Source organism: Eulemur rufifrons, chromosome 6, assembly GCF_041146395.1.
Source record: "Eulemur rufifrons isolate Redbay chromosome 6, OSU_ERuf_1, whole genome shotgun sequence".
Lineage (NCBI taxonomy): Eukaryota > Metazoa > Chordata > Mammalia > Primates > Lemuridae > Eulemur > Eulemur rufifrons.
The window spans coordinates 21541498-21561189 of NC_090988.1; the positions used below are offsets into that span (position 1 = coordinate 21541498).

The following is a 19692-nucleotide window of genomic DNA, read 5'->3' on the forward strand; positions in this document are numbered from 1 at the left end:
CTCTGGGATTGTCATAAACAACCTTGTGCACAAACTGTTTTTTACCAAAGGAATGAGAGGGGGAGAGTTTGGCAAAAAAAATTATGTATCAATAGTCAAAACAATTCAACCATGATTTACTTATTTTCTTAGGACTGACATTATAATTTCCTGTAAACATCTTGTAAATGTCAGATCGATTCCATGGGTGTGTTTATTTGACACTGCAAATTAAGATTAATAAGCCCACGGACCATGATTCTGACTCTTCTGAGGCCTGAATTGATTATAATGCTTCGTTTGAACATTGAACAGGGGACTAACTTCGCGATTACAGTGACACCAAGGACAATGAGGGGGAAGAAGAATTTATCAGTAAGAGTGGGGAAAGTTTCCAGTGCTGCAAAACAGTGAAGGACATTCAGTCACTGCAGGAAAAGCCCCCATGTTGAGGGGCGATCCAAAAGGCAAGTGTATTTTTAAAAAAACAAACAAAAAATCCCCATCCCCAGGTTATGGTGGGAAGGGGATTCGGCTGAGATGGATGAATGAGTCAGGATAGGATTTATTTTATAGATCAAAGAGGCATTAAAGAGAATGGCTTTGGGAAACCAAGGTTGTAGCAATGCAGGCAGAGAGCAGGAAGAACGGATCTCCTCACCATTCACAACGACCTGAATGTCCTTGAAGTTGATCTCCCCCCGCGCCAGGATCCTGCCCTCACAGCGGTAAGTGCCCTCATCTGTTTTCTTGATGCCTCGGATCTGCAGGTAGTTGTTGGACAGGACTATGAATCGGACTAGAAGAGACAAGAGGCGGGTTCACCCAAGGATCAGTCAGAGAACGCTGGTATCTGCTGGCAGTTAGCCCAGCCTCTTTCCTTCTCCCTAACTTCAGCCCAAGGGGTGGGGTTGTAAGCTGAAACAAGAAAATGAGTTCCTGGCTCTGAAACACAGCCAGGAACAAAAGTCTACTGGAAACTTGTCTTTTGCTTTGAAGAGGAAATCAAGTGTCTGAATTTACCAACTATAGACATATTTCCATTCAGGACTTGGAAACTGCATGCAGGTTCTGGTACCCCTGAATCTGAGTCTGGACTGGAATGTCTCAAGTGCTGGTAGAGGTAGAGAAACTAAGGAACTTGGTGGCCCAGGGCAAAGGCGGCTGCCGGGAGATTTGGGTCTCACCATCTTTTTTTAGGACGACATCTCGGCCTTTGTGTTTCCAGATGATGGTTGGCGGGAGGGAGCTGACCACATCGCACACGATCACAGCATCTTCCCCCTCCCTGAACTCTTGTGGGGTTGGTGCATTCTTGAACATGAGCTTCTCTGGAAAATGAACAGAAGAATGAGGGAAAACGGCTGGTTCTCCCACAAAGATCCTTTTCTACTAGAGCCATGCTACCTCAACTTGAGTACCGGGCAAGTTTGATCCTGATATACAGTTGTACAAGAGGGGAACCTGGCCATAAATGCCAAGTGGAGCTGCTGGCATAAGCAGGGGAATACATTATCAATACTCGACAGCCAATATCTACTCACTGAGTGCTAAATTTATCACACTTTGTGCAGAAAAGGGTCTATAGGAAGAAAGGTGTGTCTTTACCAAGGGGTCACTGCCCCATGGGGTCCCTGCCCTGAGGGACAATGCCAGTGAAACGCAATGCCCAGGTAGAATGAATTGGGAGAACACCTGTTCTGCAATGAGTAGTAGCAGTCATCAGTCCTTTTTTTGTCTCCCACTTGGACCCCTACCCCCAGCCCCACCCCAACTTCCCTACGGAATAGAGAATGCTGAAGAAAAGATCATAGGAAAATCACGCTTAGTGGCAATACACATAGTGGCAACCAATACTGTTCCATTAGCTGTTGCCCACCATTACTCTGACCAATGGGACACATGCGTGGTAACAAGGTAATGAGATGCCACCTCCAGACGGGGTTTCAGTGGCAATGGGAAACCCCTGCTCTCAGTGGCAAAGAGTGTTCAAATAATAACCCTCCACCCCACTGAGCCTTTGGGCAGGGCAGAGCGAAAGAAGAAGGGAATTGTATAAGCTCAGTCAACACTTGGGGAAGGGACAGAGGAACCCCTAACAGACCTCTGTGAACTGTGTAACTTGAATTTAGAGACTGGTGGCCTCTGGGGGGTAGCTGTGACCAGTGTGAACCAGGGTTGTGAGTTCTGAGTTGGCCAAGCATCGTTTAAGAATGTACTGGGGCTCTGAGCTAGGTCAGAAAGGACTCAGGGAGAGAGGAAGGGACCTGCGAGGCTCTCCGCTGGTCTTCTGTTGCCATCTCACCCTTCCTATGACCCACGTGTCTCCTTGTCAAGGAGAGGACACAGAACATAGAAGGAGAAGAAGGAGGCTCTTACGGAAGATCTTCACGTTGACGGTGGCCTCTGACTCACTGCCATCCTCGCCAGTGACCACACACTTGTAAATGCCGGCGTCGTCGATGTTGGCGTTGTAGATGGTGAGGGTGGAGGAAGAGTCGTCGTTCCACACCACTGAGATCCGCTGCTGGTTCGGGGTGAGCTTTTCTCCGTTGGGGGAGAACCAGGAGATGTCTTTATCTTTGGCATCTCCTGCCACTAAGGAGGAAGAAGTTATTTTTAAACTACCGAAGTTGAAAGGACTAAGTGCCTTCCAGAGTGGGGGACTCAGTAAGAGTAACTGAACAAGAGATCAACCAAGGTTTCAACATCAAGGAGGGGTGACCATTTATGTTAGAACAGTATGTAGTCCTTCTTGGCTTCTATGTGTAACTATTATATACATAACACTTCTTGCAATAGTTGGAAAGAACTCAACAACCACTTGTACTGATTTTTTTTTTTTTTTATCATGGTCCTATCCTTAGCGAGGGAAGAGAAGAGATACTTGTTCAGGACCTACTGTCTGCTGGAACTTATGTGCCTCACAGAGCGGGTAACGAAGGGAGTTAGTATATCTAGGATCTGCGCCCAGGGGCCCAGCTGCTCTGAGCCGACTGATCATCTTGTTTTCAAAGGCTTAGATTATGGTGTCCTGAGCTGAAGATGAGATACTGGCTAGTGTAGCAGTGCAGATTCCAACCACCTTTATTCTAGCATCTGCCTGCACAAACTGGCGTAACTGGCATTTCAGCACCCCTGCCTCAGACAAATTCATCTCCTTCCACGCTGTAGGGAAGGTAGCCAGAGTCGGCCAGGCCTCCCTTCCCCAGGCACCCATGAGGAGCCGTCTGCAGCTGCAGAGCACCCCAGACACAGAGCTGGAACAGGGTAAAGGGCTCTCAGACCCAGTGGACCTGGCTGCACCCTGCCTCTTTGCATGGTGCCCTGCCCAGCTTGCGACACCCAGCCCTGCACAGATGCTTAGTATGGAAATGAAGCAGCCTGCCTTTCAGGGCCCATCATGTTTTCAATAAATATCGCTATTTGCAAGATGTGCTGTGGGCTCCACGGCTGCATCTCCAGATCATTGAAATTGCGATAATGAAGGCAGAGCTGGAGTGAACACATCCGGCGGCCACAAGCCACCTCATCTGACGCAAATCATGATCGCATTTAAGGGCCCCTCCCCGCCAAAAGCTGTTTGCTAAATGTCACAGTTTACACCTAGCTCAGCTCTTTCCTGGTCCTTCCATGTTCTGAATCCCAGGCATGTCACATACAGAGAATCTGAGCCTTACTTTGAGGCCCTTTCCACCCCAGGACATTTCCTGATAATTATCTGAGCCGTGGAAATAGGGCATATTTTTTAAACAAAAAACAAGGACGCCAGGTCTGACATATCCCAGAACTCTTTGGTGGGGACCCTGGGACAGAATACTGGTATTCACAATAGATCTGGAAAATGCAGGATATGTGTACTTACAATAAATAACATGCCAGTATTCAATTTACTTTCAGGCAAGTTTTAGACCTCCTTAGATTTTCAGGCTCTGGGTGATTCTAAGAAATAAGCCTTAGACTGACCCACAGCATTATTTCTGAGCCAGTGCTATTCTCCATTGTCACTTATAGAACTCTGGGTGTTTACAGAGCAGCACATCTGGGATGATTCAAGATTCTGGGAGTTGTGCTGATTTTCCTAAGAAAACTCTGAGCCTCTTCCACTGTCAAGCTGAAGTCTGGATGACACATTTCACTATTCTGGGGCAGCCTTTGTGAGGGGAAGGAAAAGGGCCTGAGAGCTGGCCTGGCTCGTGAGTGGCCACACTACTGACCCTGCAGCAGAGCAATGGCCAGAATTCTAGGTGGGGTGTGATCAGCCCGGCACCCATGGCCCACTGGCTCCTGCTCTGTCTGATGAATCTCTGAAGCAAATTCTAAAATGCAGCGAGGCTGAGGGCACTTGCCTTGGCATAAGAAGAATTTGGACTCTCCAACGCTGATTTCCCCTTGGCTGGGAACAATATCCACTTGCAGAGAAACTGAAAAAGACAAAGTCCAGTTCAAACATACACTCGAATTTTAGAGAACGAAACCCAGAACTTTCATTCAACAGCAGGGTCCCTTGGCTCACTTTAAGAAAGAATGAAGGGAGGGGGTTATTTGGGTTTGGAGAACTTGTCATCACGAAAGTGTCCTCACACTGCAGCCAGGAGCAGACACAGCCCAGACCATTCCTTCCTCTCTGGGATTGCCATCCACTATCAGAAAGTGCAGGCCCCCTGGGAGATTCGGAGTGATGTCTGCCCTAAATGTGTTTCTGGCCCTTTGAGAAGGCTTATGGTCCTGCTCCAAACAGCCACCCTCTGGAGTTCCCAGAAATAGCAGCCCAACCAGTTCCTTTTGGATGTCAATCTGAAGTGTCCCCACGGCTGTGTCAAGAGCAGGAAGCCTGACACTTCAGAATCAAGCTCAGGGGTCTCTCACCAATTCCCGATGCCGCCATGCTTAATCCCTATGGAGAGTCACACTGATTCAGGCAGGGGATGGTTAAGAGTAAATGTTCACCTTCCCTGGCTCCTGTCTCCATAACAGGAGACAACATCAAACGTCATCACCTCAATCAGTCAGATACTCTTCTGAAATCCTATAGTCTCTGCCTTGCAGAATTCCCCTTAGCCCTTGGCTAATTTTTCTGAATTTTTCTTTGAATATCTACACGCTGCCATTCCGTCGCACTGATAAGACAAAATACATTGCACCAGATCGCACAGATTCCTGTGTTCATCTGCTCCTCATTTATCTGCTTGGAGCAGATAACCATTCCTCATGAAAATATAGTTTTACGGTAGAAAATATGCTTTATTCATTCGAATTCAACTTCCTTCTGCCTGTCTTCCTCTTAAGTACAGTAAATCCAAAATCTAAAGGCCAACAGACATTTGGTTCAATGCATGGAGCTTCTTAAGGCCAATAAGAAGGAGGGGCCTGAACAACACAGGCCGGGGAATAGAGATTCAGTGAGCACATCCTTCCAACAGCCATTTTCTTTTCACAGTAGAATGAAGGGAATGCTGGTTGCCATGGCGACTGACTTGCAGGCAGAGCTGCTGCTGGTCTCGCTCTGCGCTCATTTGATGAAGAGGCTACAGTTGCGCTCGGTGGACTATAGCGATCAAAGGGCCTGCCTAGGGCCAGGAAGGGGGTGCATGGGGGCGGTGCCCTGCTACTGGGGATGCAGCATTCCTAACCGTCCCACCCACAGACAAGGCAGGTCATGGAAAAACCCAGCAGAGGCTGCAGAGAGGAAGGCGTGATGGGGTGGGGACAGCAGGAGTGGGGGTTTGGGGAGGACTGGGGCAAGGGGCAGAGGCAGGGCGAGGATGCCAAGCTCTGCTCTCTGAGGATAATCGGGGCGGGCACTGACTTCCCAATGCTGGGGTTTGGAAGAAATGTTGTCGTCCAGGGGCAGCCAGTCTCTCCCTCCTGGGACTGCTGCCGCTGACTCATTCAGGGCTCAGGACTGAAGTGTGGCCTGAGAGCAGTTTCCTGAACTTGGCCCGCGGCACACAGAGCTGCACTAGAATACGATGCTGGTGAGGGTCCTGGCGGCCACGTCCACCGTGCAGGTGTGACCGGCTGGGACTGCTTTCTCCCCTCATTCTCCTCCACATCGAGTTTAGGTGCCACTGAGTTCCATACTGTGAGAGCCCCAGGGGGACGGGGTGAGGGGGGTTCAGATGCCATCATGTCCTGCCTCCTCACTTTCCAAATGAGGAAGAGGTCACTTCTAATTAGGGCCACACTGGCCCCAGAGCCCAGGCCTGCTAGCTCACAGGTAGGTGTGCGTTCCAGTGTGCACCGCTGCCCCTGTGCAGAGGGTAAAACGTTTCCATTCCGTGCAACACTCAGTCTGGGATCTGAGCACCAACCCTTGGATTCGCCATCCCTTAACAGAACAGAGCACGCCCAGCGCTGATAAGAACCGTGGTATCTGGGGGAGCCCAGGGCCTTACAAAGACGGCTACAGGCCAGTGCCGTCCACCCTAAGGCCAGCCAGGGCCTTTTCTATTGCCATCTGTGGCTCACATTCAACCGGAACGACAGGCCTATGATGCCCAGAAGCTGTGCCTATGTCATGGTCACCTAAGTCACGGACTTTTCTGGAGTTTACTGGGGCATTCTTTAGAGAATGCGAGGCAGACCCCTCCTGAGGAGCTCCCTGGGCCATGTGCTGAGCATTAGCGCCGGCGTCAACATGTGGATCCAGTTACTCTCGCATCAGCCCTTCTTGCCCGGAGGAGGATATTCTGGTCCCGAGTGAAAAAACAGCCTTCATTTGCTCAGCTCTTTTCAAACAGAACATGACTCTCAGGGGGCCGGAGAACACAGCCAGGCTGAGAAGTTTCATACCCAAATGTGGCCAGGATCTATCTTTGGGCCATGGGGAGAAAAGAGAAATGAGAATTTCAAAGGAATTCCCAGCTTAATGGGATCCCCCACAAACATTTATCATCATAGAAGTTTTTTTAAAGGAGAGAAACCTTCTTTTAGACTCCTGGCCTTTTGCACACACGGAAAAGATAGTGAATCCTCCTGCAAGACACCAGAGACAAAGCCGGGCCGGAGGGACCCCGGACTCTCTGGGCATCAGTGCTGGGGTGTTTCCCACTGCAAAGGCACAACGGCTGATCCCTCCCCAAATGCAAAACCCTGAAATATTAGGTTGAATGACAGTAAGTGGAAATCTGGCTCCAAACTCAAAACTCTTCCCCTCTACTTCTTGTCGTCCTTCCCTTTCTTCTCTATTACTGCTTTGACTGTTTCCAGTAAAAATTCCCACCTCAACTTTCACCTTTCTCCAGTTGCACATATAAGTGAAATTTCCTCACCACGCATAACTCATACCTTTAAAGAAAGTTGTGACAACATTTCTCCCAGATAAAGTATCTCATCTCCTGCTTTCCATAAACACTCCTTGCATAAACACTGCTCATCTTGGCTGCATCCAAAGACCCACGCTTATTAACCTAGGTGTCTGGACCTGGGGAGGCTCCCGGGCAGGTCAGAGAGGCTCCCCACCCAGTACCTCCAAGGCCTCCAATAAGTACTCATCCCCCATGGCCTCGTTTGCAGCTGGTTTACACGTTTCGGTTTACAAACCACACTTCATTATTTCACCTGATGCTCACAACCATTCTGAGAGATCAAAAGGCCAATTTTATTGTCTCCATTTTACAAAAGAAAAAAATTGGAGGCTCAGAGGAATGAAATGACTTGCCCAGGGTCCCTCAGCGAATCAGCAGTAAAGGCAAGACTAAAAATCATCTAATGCTAAGACTCGAGCTCTTCCCTCTATACTCCCCAACTACTGCAAACTTTTTGTCAGCCTCCGAATAGGTTTATTATACCCTATTATTTAATAGTGACCATATGCTCCCTTTCCAAATCGTGTGCTAGAAAGAGCAGAGTCTTTGTACAAAAATCTCACCTCAAGTTGCTGCCATCACTTCTCTCCTGTTAGCTATAACCGGTCTCTTTGCTTGCAGATAATCGTAGCATTAGAACCTCTATTTTGCAGCTGGGAGAAGGGACGCTTACAGCCATAGGTAAGGGTGACGGTAGGGTCAAGATTAAACCAGAGTTGAAAGGAGTCCAAAGCCCCAGCCCTTTCTCCCATGCTATCCTATCCCTTGTAAATAGACAGAAAAAAGATTCTGTCTTTTGAGAACCAAATGATACCCCTCTCCCTGTCTCACTGAAGTAAAATAACCCTGTGGGAGACCGATATATTTTAAAATGTGTCTTCTATTTAAATGTCCCTTTTTTTTTTTTTTTTTTGGTTGATACGACGTTCTGAAAGGAATGCCAACTCTATTAGCAAATGGCTTCAGGTGTAGATAGAAGTTTCGTAACTCCCAATCCAGAGCAGAAATAGGCTATAAAGTCTTAGTTGCTGAAGAAAAGTGAATTAAAATTTCAGTTCATAAAAAGTGCTACGGTACTTATCAGAAGAGGTGGGAATCTTGCTAAGGCAAAGCAACAGAATAGAACAGTTATGATTTCAAAAAGGAGCTCACAGATTTCACTAGAATCAGCAACTTCTTGCAGCAGTTTAATTTTATTGGTTTTCTTTTCAGATTCTAATGTGCTTGAGGAGGTAGGAGCTGAGAGCAGAAAGTGAACCAAGGTCTCTCCCATGGCTAATTGAAAATACTCTCTTGTTACGAGGTTATAAAGACACTGGCTTCTGAGGAAGACAGATTTTAGACCTGCAGCGGTCCCAGGGCCAATGTAGGCACACCTGAGGAAGACGCCCTGATCACTAATTTAAGAGATGAGCGAACTACAGTGGATTCATCCGGTCAGTGACTATACATGAGCTGACGGGATCTTCTAGAAACTATTTCATAATGGCTAAGAACTTTTGAAAAAGGCATCGAGTTACAGCTACACATTTATTTTGTTGGCTATTGTTCTAGAAGGGAACCTAAAAAATTGCTATATGTAACCACTTTAACGGAGCGGGTTTTTTTTTTTTTAATTTTTGAAAATATCGCGGAATGTTACAGTGTCTTTCATTTGACCATACCTGTGGGAAACCCAGATGTTCAGACCAGGAGCATAAGAACCGAGGCCTCCCCACTTGCCTGCGACAGTTTCTCTCATTATTAGCAAAGCACTCGAGGGAAAAGAAAGGGCCTCTTCACTGCGGAGCCTGCAGAACTCAGTGAAACTGAAATGGAAACTACCCTGGGAGTACTGCAGAGTGCTGACGGCCAAGGGCGCTGCACAGACCGGCTGAGTTTGAATCTCAGCTCTACCACTTACTAGATTTGTGATTTTGGCCAAGTTATTTAACCTCTCAGTGCCTCGTCTGTAAAATAGGGAAAAACAGAACCGTCCTCATAGGGCTTTGGAAAGACTACATGAATTAACATACACAAGGCACTCTTCTCTTTCTTTCTCTCTCTTTTTTTTTTCTCTCTTTCTCTGCATGGATTTTTTTGGAAAAAAATAAATGCTCAAATAAAAAAATATATAGGGCACATAATAAGCATTGAATACATGTTACGTATTCTTCTTCTTAACCTTTAGTAACAACCCTTCTCAAAGAAATTATTTTGGTTAGTATTACTGAGGGGAGCAATGTTTTCCTTTTACGGTTTAAAATAAAGTAACCTTCCAGAATGATCCAATTTGTGGTCAGGTGGCCCAATTCTCCTCTCTAAATTAATTTATTTTATTGGCTAGTCAGCAGATACAAAAGACTGAATTAAATCAGAGCCAAAATCCAATAATTCAGGGAGCTCTAGACAAGTCATTTCACCTTGGCCTCAGTTTTCTTGTCTGTAAAATGGGGATAATAATAAACATTCGGGAGAGGGCTGTGGTTCAGGACTCAGGGAGAACTGGGTCCAAATTCCAGCTCTGATACTTTGTAACTGAATCTCAGAGCCTGCATTCCTCATCTGTAAATGAACAGAATGACCCTATTCATCTCATAGGGATATTAAAATAATTTAGAAAGGTAATGCAGATAAAGTACCAAACACAAGGTCACATTGTGCTGTTGCTGTTTTTCTTTTTAAATGACAATACATATGGTAGTACTCTGAACTTCACACGCACACACCCCCTCCCCCAAACAAACAAAATCCCCAATGATGCTTATAATGGGAATGACACATCAGGAACTTTTTGTGTACTACGAATCCAACTTGTTCAAAATCTATTAAGGTGTGTGTGTATTGACCTCTGTGTGTCTGTATGGATACATCCATCGAGAGCCTATATAAATATTTGTGTGTGTATTAATAGAATAATGCAACTTGTCAGACTGATATTGTTGTAAGAAATAGCCAGACATAAGTAAACTTATCTCATTTGGGGGGAGAAAAACCAAAAAATTACTAGGGATGAGAGAAGGGTCTCACCCATACTTGACATGTGAGTCCTACAATTCTGGCTTAAGCTGCTGTTGACAGCAACTGGGTGGAAGAAGACAATGAGGTAGACTGTTCAACTCTTCAATGTTAACCCAAAAGTTAGATGCCATTTTAAAGGGACTATTCAAAATGCATTCTTAAAGATTCTGGCTTCTGCTTCTGTCAAATGGCATCATAATGGCAATACTTTAATTGCCATTGAAAGCATCATCAATGCTTAAAGCTGGCTCACAGCAGCAACTGAAATTATCTAGAAGTTATACTGGGGCTGCCAGTCCTCTGTTCAGCCTAGCCGGGGTCCCATCTGTATAAATTCCCAGAATTCTATCTCATTCTCATTTAAACCTGAATACCCAAAAGTAATTTAGCTAGGTTTCCAAGTCAACTGAGATAAGTTTATAACCAAACCCTCGGGAAACCCTCTGTGTAAAGTCCCCAGAGCACCTTGGACCCCTGGCTTTCCCCCCAGTCACAAGGCAGCCTAGAGAATGAAGCTTTCACCCTCGTGAAAGCTGTGGAATTTCCTGCCCAGAAACGTTAGCACACAGCAGATGTGTGAAAACAGAATTTGAGACTGGAGGGGGAGGGAAAGATGACTCTTGGTGGAGGTAGCCGGCTCATTCGCTTATGCCATTAGAATGGAGAGATCAGAGCTTCCTGGTATAAAGACAAAACATACAGACAAGTTGCAGAAAGTATACAGACATCTATGAACAAATTCACTTGAGAGAGACTGGGCTCTTTATACTTCTATACCAAGCAGGTTCCCAAAATCTACCATTTTAATAAAGCTACCCATCCTGGGTATTGTTTCCTATACAAAAGCCATGCAATAAGTAGTCCTGGTGAAAATTCTCTTTAACCTCCCCAAATCCCATAACTCTTCCTAACAGACTGATGGGGGCGGGGGGCGGAGTTTGGAGAAGGTGATAGGGCTTCTATGCAATATGATATTACAATTAATACTGTGATATTGTAATAAGGAAGAAAAAATGTTGAGCATCACTGCACAACTGAGGCCTACATGATTATCTTATATCCCATCACCCTAAACAGTCTCCTCTGGAACTCTCATGGCCAAACAACGAAAACAAACTTGCCAGAAATAGGATGCTCTATTTCTTAGCATAGTAAATTACATGAGCTGCTGAGAACCAGGCATAATTGGGGACTGGCTCACTTCCACGGGGCTCGCTTCAAATTGGAACACGGAGCTAAGCCAGATAACGGCTTCGGTTCTCTTGGCCTCCTGAACTCCCTGGGTCAAATTAGCATTTCATTAGGTCCAATTCTAAAAATCAGATGGTTTAGTTTTATAGAAACATGTCAGTGGTTTCAAACCATGGCTCCTGTACCCACAAACTACCTAGAAGCTAGAAAACCTGACTATTTGCATGTCACGCATGTCCTGTGCTTCTGGTTATAGGGCAAGAAAATCTACATGTTGGTTAATCTGCTCAGAAGTAATAGAATCATGCTGTTCCCGGGCTCTCAGTCCCACCACAATGCCCTTCCCCCAAAAGTACCCAGTTCTTACTAGGAGCAATCGGGAGCATCGTTATGGGTAGTCAGAGGAAAGGACTCAAATGGATACGAGGCAGTAGCAAGAGCCAGCAAGTTCCAGACCTACAGATCAAGCTCACAGGCTGGAGAGAATCTGGCCTGACTCTGATGAAAAGGAGCTGATTTGTTTGTTTGACAGTTTTATTAGAGCCTCATAAGGAAAGAAGCCGCATTCAAGATTTCATCATTTTTTTTTTTTTTCCAAAGCAGCAAAAAGTCAGAAGTATCTCCATAGATCCTCAAAAGGGCTAGATTTTGGGCCAGGGGTGAACTCTTTTTCCAGTGGGCACTAGCCAGGCTCACACAGACCACGACAGGTGAGGGCAGGAATGTTCCCCAGCCTCTGGCACTGAGGAGCACACAGCTGCGGGCATGAGTGTGTGCCACGAGGTGGGAAACCTGGTCTAATTATAATCTATGACTTCTCCGTCTTCTACTTCAACAGAGTCGTGGCCAAGGCTAAAGAGTCATTTAGTAACAAAGAAAGTTAGAGCTGGAGAGGACCTGATGCATCGTCTCCAACTCCTTCATTTTACAGATGGGAAACACCAGGAGCAGAAACCTAGGATGCCTGCAGCAACGTTCAGAAGCCAGGGATTTGGCCCCCTATGCTGACGCCTGACCCGGGGCTGCTTCTCGCCTCTGTGTCTCATTTTCTTTCTGTGTCCTGAGTAGCTGTTTCTTCAACTGTTTTCTCTTTGCCCAGTTTGCCTTGGTCTCACCTCCATTCAAAAAGAGCAAGAGTCTTCGAATGGGGAGAATAACCCTATTAAGTGCAGCTAAATAAGCTGGACAAATGGCATGTCCTCCACCACTGGTCCTGTGACAGCTGATTAAACTGTCAGTGCCTCCAACACCAGGGGCACTTTTTAGCAGAGGCTCAGGTTTCTTGCTCCCTTTTCAGGCCACCTTTCCTGTTATTTCTCTTTTCCAGGCAGACCTTGATCGTGGGCCAGCAGTGCACATGAAGCTGAATTACTGAAATGTAGGGCAAGGACGCAAATAGATGTTTGGAACTTAGCTAAGGTTCTCCAGATAAACAAAATACAATCTATCAATCTGCCCTGATAAGCCAGGCCTTCCTAGTAAATTGCTGCATACTATCTGATTGCTTCCAGGAGGCTCCAGACAATGTTTTCTTAGGTCTGCTCTCCTGAAACCTTGCCTTGACAAAATGACTCATCGAAGTTCTTTTCTTTCAGCTATAAAAAGGTACTGATACAAGGCGAAGCGCTTCCCTCCCTTCCAACAGCTTTTGCCAACATGGCAAGAAGTTGGAATTATATCTTTCAATATTTGTCCAGCTGTTGTTTGCAGATGTTGTATTCTTTACACCCAGAAAATAGAAATTTACAGAATGCTCGCATGCAACTTCATCCTGAGAATTTCAGATCCTGCCCGTGCCTTTCAATAATGTCCTTATGTGTTCATAGCTTTAAGCACATCTGGGCTATTGAAGATACAGAGGCATATAATCTCTCAAACAACCAGTGCAGAGATTTGTTACATTTGGTTTCTGTCAAGTGAAAAATTCCACACTCATATACACATATATATGTATGGATGGTGATTATTATGTGCCAATCGCCGTACTAAGTGCCTCATTTAATTCATTTAATCCTCACAACCGTCCTGTGAGATAGGTATGGTTCTTAACCTGTTTGACAAAGGAAGAAATTGAGGCACTGAGAGGTTAAGTAACCGGCCCAAGGTCACAAAGTTGGTCAGTGGCAGAGCCAAGATTTGGACCCGGGCAGATCCAGCTCCACAGTCCTTGCTCTTAGGTCTGTATTTACATAAAGTCCGTGTCAAAGTCAACTTTGATGAAAAGAGGGTTGATTTTTTGCTGGATGGACTGGCAGATGGGCACATAGAAGAGGAAATCACTGTCTTAGACTAGGAGCTATGCCGGTCCAGGTCTGGGGATGTATGGAGGGAACAGCGGCTGGACACGAGGTTGCTTGGATTCCTGAGCCCAGCAGGCCACACGCCTCGCCCTGCCGTGGGCCAGCCTGTATTCCTCTCGGAACCGGATCCTCTCTACTCCAGGCTTCACCACCCATGGGCCTGGCCTCGCTGCCTCCCTGCAGCCCCTCCCTGCCGCTGCTATAGCTCACTGCTCAGCATTGGTGGCGGCCGCCAACAGGGACAGGCCCAGAGGCTGTGAGTTGGACTTTCCCATCTATGGGTTTATTTCTGATCCCCGGTTTGCATTCTGAACAAGCCATACTTTCCCTTATTAAAATGTCGACATTAAAATTATTCTTTGATGATACATAAACTGCAACTGGTTCTCTCCCCCTGGTCCCCTGCAGGATGTGCATTTGAAATGAATTTTTCCTGTGGCCCAACTTGCGCTCTCTCAAAGCAGTCGCTCTCCTTAAGAGGCCATCTGCGGAGAGCCCATGGCAAAGGGCCACATTCTTTCCTACTAGTCCATTCCCAACCCCCACAGCCACTGTCGCCCCCCATTAGACAGTGCCTGACCTGCTGGATAATACAGAAAACTAAGTTACACAAAATTTTGAAGGGGGCAGAGCAGAAGGAAAGCCATCCATTTAAATAATAAGTTTCCCAATAGCATACCCATTACTTCGGGAAATAACTGTGCTGCTTTCTTGAGTCAGGGAACAGATAAGGCCGTGTCCCTGGCACCCGCAGCTCTCCGCCGCTAACCAGGGTAAGAGCTGGAAGGCCTTATCATTTCCACCACGGCGTGTCAGGAACTCAGAGCAGCCCCAGTCCAGGCGGGTGTGGAGAAGGGAGGGGAGGAGGGGCCGCAGCACACAGTGGCCGCAAGGTGGTGCCGCACCTGCAATGTACACCCTCATCCCCTGAGTCTGCCATATTACATCTGCCAACATCACGATGCAGCCGTCCACACAATCACCCACAGCGCTGCTTCCTCGTTCTCAGCTGACAGCCCCTGGGCTGCACGATGGCCTCCTCCTGTCTCCACGCAGTGTGATTTCAGGGACCCAGAAGAGTCCCACAGGCCCTCTCCCACTCCAGGCTGGTTATTGACATTCTGTCTTCATTCTTGGCACTTTTACCTTATGATTTATATGCCTAAGAACAGCAAGGGCCTCTGGCTGTGCTCGAGGTTGCCATCAGTCTTTTCTGACTTATAGTGAATCAAAGGTTTGGGTGGAGTGTGTTGGGAGGGCCGGGGTAAACGGTCCACTGGGCAGGGGTCAGAAGCGGGAGAGAACACAACGGAACGCACAATCCTGATCACCGGGGCCTCCCCCACGTGCTAATTACACACCTTTCTTTCTGCCCTGACTTATGCTACAGCATGAGAGATCTGCTAATAAGTCACACAAATTAAACACGGTAAGAGATCCTTCTCTCCAGTATAGATTTTTGTCTGGGTTTTTTGGTTATAGTGGGGTTATTTATTTAAGCAGCCAGGACTGAGTTCCTTCAGTATTTACTTAGACTTTGCCCCTCCCCCAATCCGAACCAAACTGTCCTTGACAAATTCACTTTGCTTTATCCAATAGGCAGGAGAGCCTTTGAATCTTGGTCTCTGAAATCAAAGACAGAAACATTAAAGACAGGCCCCCATGGCACCGTGTCACAATGTGCTTTGATGTGCAAGGACTAACGTCTGAGTGGGATCCCAATCAAAGGTCAGGGACAACTAACGAGGCTCGCCCATGAGAAACAAACATAAACCAAACTCCTCTGATGGCCGCTGCATCTTGTTTTAAGAATAATGTCACCAAAGCAATGCTTCTGAATGTCCCCCGCAAGGTGACAAACTCTAGTTACGAGCAACTTTAAAACCAACTCACTTATTTCTGGATCTTTAATGTTGCTATCTAAATGAAAGGGAAAAACCTACCAGGAGGCAAATTCTCTCTTCCAGGGAGGTTTTTGCAAAATTTCCTTCCATCTTCGGGAGAACAAACCCCTTTCCTGGCAAGGGGAGGAGATTCCAGTGTCCATGGTGACGCTGCCTGGAGGTCCCAGCAACAAGTCTGGGAGGTGGGATGCAGGGAAGCAGCCACATACACACAGACACAGACACACACGGACAAACACACACCACTGTCCCCACACTGTCCCCACCGTCTCCCTGGACAGTGGAATGCCCCTCTGGGAGGTAATCTTCTGAATTTTCAAGATAGTTTGAAGTCACAGTGACCAGGCAATACTGGGTACCTTTAAAAGAACTCAGGTCACTAGTCACCAAATTTTCCTTCTTTAAAAATAGAATCAGCCTCCATAGTAGCCAAACTTGGGGGTGTAAAAACTAGTTTCTGTTCCAAACTGGACTGCCGGCTCCACAACCAAGAAGTCCTAAGGCTAATATTGATGTGAACATATTTAAATGAGTGGAGCTCACACAGGGTAATATGATTTTGTGTTGAGAAGTTTAAGTTTCGGTTTTCTTATATCCTCATAAAAAACTCCCCTAAACCCACGCCATGCTGATGGGCTAACAACCCAGACAGCCAGTGCTGTGATTCTGCTGCCTGAGAAGCGGGAACCCATCTGTCTGCTCTCGGATGGCTACAGAGTCCTGGGGGTGATGGAGCAGCCCCCTTTTCAGTCTCTCGTCACAGTGGGGAGTGACACAGTGGGCCGCCGGCTTCACATGGGCTGGGATCTTCCTGACAGGCCTATCTTTTGTCTGCTGGCATCCCTACCTTCACCACACCCTCACAACTCCCAGGCTTGGTCTTCTGAATACTTCCATGAGACAGACGGACAGACGGAAGTCCTCCACATCCAATCACAGCAACAGCAGCAACAAACTTTGGCCAAAAAGAAAAGCACTGATATGTATGTGTATATACTCCTGTTCATGCAACGTACCTTATTTTATAACAAGACAAGTTGCCTTTATTTCTATAAACAAGTCATACCTGTCAGCATCACTATTTGGCCTTTAAAGATGCCGGTGTCTTATAGAAAGTTAACAGTAACAACCTGACAACTGAGTCTACTAAAGCACCCGAATTGCCAGAATAAATGGCCAGGAAAAAAAGAGCATGTGATCCCAGCAGCAGTCCCCAAACTCCCTCTGCTCCAACGAATTTGTCTCTGAATTTCGTCCCGCTCTCTGGAGGTGTGCGTGATTGCTCTCGCCTCCTCTTTTTCGGTACGGGGTCTACACATACCTTTGCATTTCAGGAATCGTTTCTCTCTGAGTCCCTTTAGGCAAGCTGACCCATTTTGAATGGCCTCCAAAGATATTACCAACACACACGTACACTGAGATCTCCCATCCGCACCATGTCAGACTCAAAAGTCACTGACTGTGAGTTGTGTGCCTATTTCCTAGGGGAGAAGAGGTGTTGATAAAATGCAAGTTTCTCCCCAAAACTGCTAGGTAAGTCATAAGACTGAGAAATCAAATAAACAAACAACAACAACAACAAAACAGCCATGAGGTCAAAGACTTCTTACCTTCTGTGTTCTCTACTTTTCTCCCCAAGCCCTTGGGCAAGGCTATCAAAGGACCAAAACAGGTTCAAGTCTAGGGTTGGCCTTTGTCTTGAACCAAGATCTTTTTATAATGTCATAAGGGAGAATGACCCAGAGACCAAAGCCTGAAGTCAAGGGAGCCATGTCTAGTTTCCCCATAGAGCAAAATTTCCTGGTGTTAAACACAAGTCTGGCTTATTCTTGCCCCTTAGTGAAAGGCTTGCTGTTCAGCTCAGAGATGAGGCTTCCTCTCACAGTGGGGAACTCCCTTAGATACCGTCGCAAGAGGCAAACCTGCAAAGGTGGGAATGGGTCAAGAGAGAGAGCTAAGAACTGCAGTCTAGAAGGAAAGTGCCATTGGAGTAAAGAAAGCAATGGAATTAACTGGGTAACATATTAGTGTGTGTCACTGAAGGTCCCTAAGGAGCCTCAGTAAGAAGCCACCCTCTGTGCTACCTCTGCTGCTTCTCACAGCCTTCCAGAAACACCAGCTGGGACATCAGCCTCACACCTGTGCTATTTGTGAACAGGCTCGTCCCTCCTGCTGCATGCTTTGGAGTCAGATGCTTTGCTGGGACCTTCCACGAGACTCCAACTATCTGCCCAGAGGGTTGGCACAGACTAGACTGAACAGAATACAGGGTGTTCCCCTACGGTCTTCAAAATGTGACACTTCTGGATTCTTTTTCCTATGAAAAATCAACCCAGACCATGAGAGGGCTGATCTAGGGCTATCTCTTGATCTTATCTGTCAAAATCTGGCCAAGGGTTCTCTAAGGCCATGGAAGCCTTAATAGGAGAGGATGTGAAGGTAAAGAGGGAGAAAGGTCACTTCGTCCTCTGTGCCTCCGTAGCACTGAGCGTGTGGCCCTATCTCAGCATCACCGTGGGGTAATGTACTACCATCTACTGAAATCAGTGAACTCTGTAAGAACCGAGTCTGCATCTGCAACACCAGGCACCGTGCCTGGCACACAGTGCCCTATACATACCTTAAGGGTTGCTGAATTAGCCTGAAGATCATTTTGTGACCATTGTTTTCTGAGATTCACACCAGTCTAACGGTTCCCAAATCAGCGAGCAGGCCCTGGACCAGTGTCAGGTTACCTGCTTAAGAATCACTTGGACAGTTTATGATAAATGAATTTCCTTACCGCACCCCTGAAGATTCTGAATCAGTACCTCTGCAGTGGGACCCCTGTGGTTCCAGCTCTAAAATCCTCCTCAGGTGATTCTGTTATGCAGCGAGGTTGGGGATCACTGGCTTAGTCAACAGCCTACCTGGGATAACTGATGAATTGCAAACATTACACCCAGTTAAAGTCTTCAAGCCCCTGCCTGAAATTTGTTATTTTTACAATCGTGCGAATGCTGCCCTGGCTGCTTTGCCATTTATCACATTAAGCAATGTGACGTAGCTCTGCCGAAACCCTCTTTCATGTATTTGTTTTCAAGTCTGTCATAGCAGCACTTTAGGAAGTGTAGAACTACACTCAAAGCCAACTGTGATGCTTAATTTTAGGTATCAGCTTGCCTGAGCCACGAGGTACCCAGACATTGGGTCAGACATTGCTCTGAGCCTGTCTGTGCAGATGCTTCTGGATGAGGTTAACACATTAAATCAGGGGACTGAGGAAAGCAGGTTGAACTCACTAATGTGGGTGCACCTCATCCAATCTGTTGAAGCCCTAAATAGAATATAATGCTGAGTTAGAAAGAATTCTTTCTCTCTGCCTGACTGTCTTTGAGCTGGGCTGTCAGACTTGGACTTGGACTGGAGCTCACACCATCAGCTGTCCTAGGTCTCCAGCTGGCTGACTGCAGATCTTGGACTTTTCAGCCTCCATAACCCTGTCAGCCAACTCTTTACAATAAATTTCCTTATATATATAACCTCCCCCACACTTGTATTCATACATATGTATGTATGTGTATATCTATATGTATATATATCTATCTCCTATTGGTTCTGTTTCTCTGGAGAACCCAGACTAAGATACCAATATGCATGAAAACATCATGTTTTTCTAAAAGTAGATATGCCTTTCAATCAAAATGGCTATAATGACAAAGGACAAGAAGTACAACTGGGCAGCAGTGCCCTTAGCACACAGTTTGACATCCTTGGTCCACCTAGCCCAGGATGACAACTTGCATGCTACAAATGGAAGGTCTCCATAAGTGCCAGCTGACCAACTGGGCAAGCTTTCTATGGCCGTGCTAAGCAGGTCAGCCCGAAATGTTCCCTGCGTGAGCCATGCCCAAAGCTCCTGCAGATGAATGCAGTGGTCACTAAGCAGATGTGGTGTGAGAAATATATTCTGGAAGCTCAGAGGGGATCCTTGTTAACCGTAAGAAAAAAGAAAGGTGAGGGTCGGCA

At 46.6% G+C, this 19692-nt stretch overlaps 1 protein-coding gene across 15 annotated transcripts in view; it reads right to left on the minus strand.

The window, feature by feature from the left end:
* Positions 1-19692, minus strand: part of NCAM1 (neural cell adhesion molecule 1) — a 293055-nt gene that overhangs the window by 60675 nt on the left and 212688 nt on the right. For 13 of the 15 annotated variants that reach the window (XM_069468922.1, XM_069468920.1, XM_069468913.1 and 10 more), the window contains exons 2-5: positions 4329-4403; positions 2359-2577; positions 1167-1310; positions 641-778 (exon numbers count right to left, since the gene is read on the minus strand). The exons of the other annotated variants lie outside the window; for them this stretch is intronic. In XM_069468922.1, coding sequence (XP_069325023.1) covers positions 641-778; positions 1167-1310; positions 2359-2577; positions 4329-4403 — 576 coding nt within the window. The remainder of the gene's footprint in view (positions 1-640; positions 779-1166; positions 1311-2358; positions 2578-4328; positions 4404-19692) is intronic. 15 annotated transcript variants of the gene reach the window in all.